At 53.8% G+C, this 2602-nt stretch overlaps 1 protein-coding gene across 1 annotated transcript; it reads left to right on the forward strand.

Annotated features, from left to right (window-relative positions):
* Positions 1–462: 462 nt before the first annotated feature.
* On the forward strand, positions 463–2179 carry PG998_014226 (uncharacterized protein; the record flags this gene model as incomplete). Its single annotated transcript, XM_066881042.1, has 4 exons — positions 463–537; positions 565–1222; positions 1277–2046; positions 2102–2179. The coding sequence occupies 4 exons, from the start codon at positions 463–465 to the stop codon at positions 2177–2179; spliced, it is 1581 nt and encodes a 526-aa protein (XP_066723894.1).
* Between the last annotated feature and the right edge of the window lie 423 nt (positions 2180–2602).

Below are 2602 nucleotides of genomic sequence, written 5' to 3' on the forward strand. Positions count from 1 at the left end.
GGTGGGCCGCTGCTGGTCCTCCCACCATACGGCGACAGAGCCGTCTCGTTCGTACACCCAGAGCAGGTGCTCATCAGGCGTATCTACGAACTAGCGGTTTCCCCGCATACAGTTAAGCGACGCATCTCAAGACGAGGCAAACGATTCTGTTCTGTGACTATCAATTGAATACATTGTTGATCCAATTGTTATTGCTTCATTTACTGAAGTGAATTGTGATATTTGGACCTCCAAGTTTCATCTCAATCACCGTATGACTCCCATGATCTAAGTTACTAGAGAAAAGCCCATGAAGCCTTCCTTGTTACGATACCAAACCACTCACTCGCTGTTTCTGTCCGTACCTGGACCACGTCACTCATACTTTATCTGTCGTCCCTTTTTACAATCCCTCATGTCCAAAAGAAATCCAGACACTTCAGAAAAGAACACTTCGTTAGCCGCTCACCTCAGATACGGAAGATGTCGGAACCAACCGCAGCCACAACTATTCAGTTGACGCCCCAAGAAGAGAGGCTAAAGTCTCTCCTTCTCGAGGTCGCGCGCCATGTTGACGAGACGTAGGGATGGAGAGACGCTGTTATCTTGCGTTGGGCTGGGGGTTGGGTTCGAGACAAGCTCCTGGGCATCCAGTCTCACGACATCGATACCGCCATAAACGTCACGACCGGTGCGCATTTCAGCGCCGAGATTGTGGCTCTGTGCAAGAACCCTGAGATGGTTAAGAAGCACGGTGTGACTTCCACGGATATCGGCAGCCTGCACAAAATTGCTGCGAATCCGGAGAAGTCAAAGCATCTTGAGACTACGACCATCAAGCTCTTCGACTTCGATGTCGACTTCGTCAACCTACGCAAGGAGACTTACAGTGGCGGTAGCCGGAACCCTCAGGTGGAGTTTGGTACTGCAGAAGAGGATGCATTACGGCGAGATGCCACAGTGAATGCTCTCTTTTATAATCTCAACACGGGCAAGGTCGAGGATTTCACGGGGGGTTTGGCAGATATGGGAAACAAGCTGATTAAAACCCCACTGGATCCCCTACAGACATTCATGGATGACCCTCTGCGTGTGTTGCGATTGATTAGATTTGCCAGCCGGTTGCAGTTCACCATCGATCCTGATGCCGAAAAGATGATGGGCAATAGCAAGGTTTTGCAGGCGCTGCGTCTCAAGATTAGCCGCGAAAGGGTGGGTATGGAAGTAGAGAAAATGCTGAAAGGTAACCCGGCCAGCGTTAATTGTGTTGCATACTTGCTCTAACTCGTTTTGGCAGGCGAACACCCCAAAGACGCTCTGGAACGTATCGACACCCTTGGGCTTTACCATACCGTGTTCATGGACCCGGGCAGCAGCAATGCACCTCATCCTGATATATCCAACTGGCGAATAGTCTACGAGTGCCTTGACCGATTGAGAAAGGGCCGTACACCTGGTTCTATCTATGATGTTCTCGTCCACACGGAGGAAGCAGCCTACTTTAGCTGGGTACTGGCAGCCGTAGTGCCTTGGGCACCCTTCAGCAGGGAAGCTCCCACAGTTGGCAAAGAGCCTCCTCCTTACGCGACATTAGCTGCAAAGGAGGGAATCAAAGCACCAAACAAAGTGTGCGAGGTGATTACGGCCGCCATAAAGCACCGAGCCAACATCATGGCCTTGAAGAACGCGGTCTGCGCAAAGGAGCCGTATATTCACGAGCGTGACCGATTTGGGATGGCCATCCGACAGTGGGAAGCTCACGGCGGTCAGTGGAGCCTTCAAGTGCTTTTAGCGTTCCTGGTGGAAGCCTCGCAGGTCCTAGACGCCACAACGAGGGGCACTAGCAAGGAGGTCGACTTTTTAGCCGGGTGGCAGCTGTTCCTCGACCACCTGCAGGAGCTCGACGTGATGGAGGCGCCACTCCTCAAGCGTCTCATTGACGGGACACAGCTGGCCAAGGCCTTGGGAGTACAGCCGGGTCGATGGATGACGCCGGCTCTCGATGTCTGCGTAGCGTGGCAGCTGCGAAACCCCGGGGTGACGGACCCAGCAGGCGCCATCGAGGAGGTACGGAGAAGGATGAGCTGGGGATCCCCAAAGGCTCACGGGATGGTTGTCGCAGGTGAGAGCCCTGTTTGAGCGATTCGTCCCCGTGGCCGACGCCGATCCCTTGGACGACACCTTTTTCGATCAGGTGTAAGGCTTCGCAAGAGGATATTGGATGTCGGAGTGGGTTAAGCCATTCGCAGACACGACGGCCCATGGCGCGGAATCGTGTTGCCTCACTGGCCCCGTACATGCCGACCGCCGGTGCTCCATTCCTCTGCCTCTGCCAATGTACTGGCCTTTTGTAGCCTCGTCGACTCTTTTCGCTGTGGATCATGCAACGCTGCTCGGCTATCCTTTGGAGAATCGTCGGTGGGATACGTATATCGCGCGATGCATGCACGTCGGTCTGGCAATGTCTATCACGCTGGTCCCGTGGGGACTAGGTCTCGCTGGCCTAAGGAGTCATTGTGTGCCGGCGTGCTTCGGGGTTCTTTGAGCATTCGAAACAGTGACTAACAACCGTGTCGCTATGTTGTCGTCTCTCTTGCAACACAGAAGTGACGGTCACCTCAAC

Source organism: Apiospora kogelbergensis, assembly GCF_038363985.1.
Source record: "Apiospora kogelbergensis strain CBS 113332 chromosome Unknown utg000010l_segment0_segment0, whole genome shotgun sequence".
NCBI classification, from domain to species: domain Eukaryota; kingdom Fungi; phylum Ascomycota; class Sordariomycetes; order Amphisphaeriales; family Apiosporaceae; genus Apiospora; species Apiospora kogelbergensis.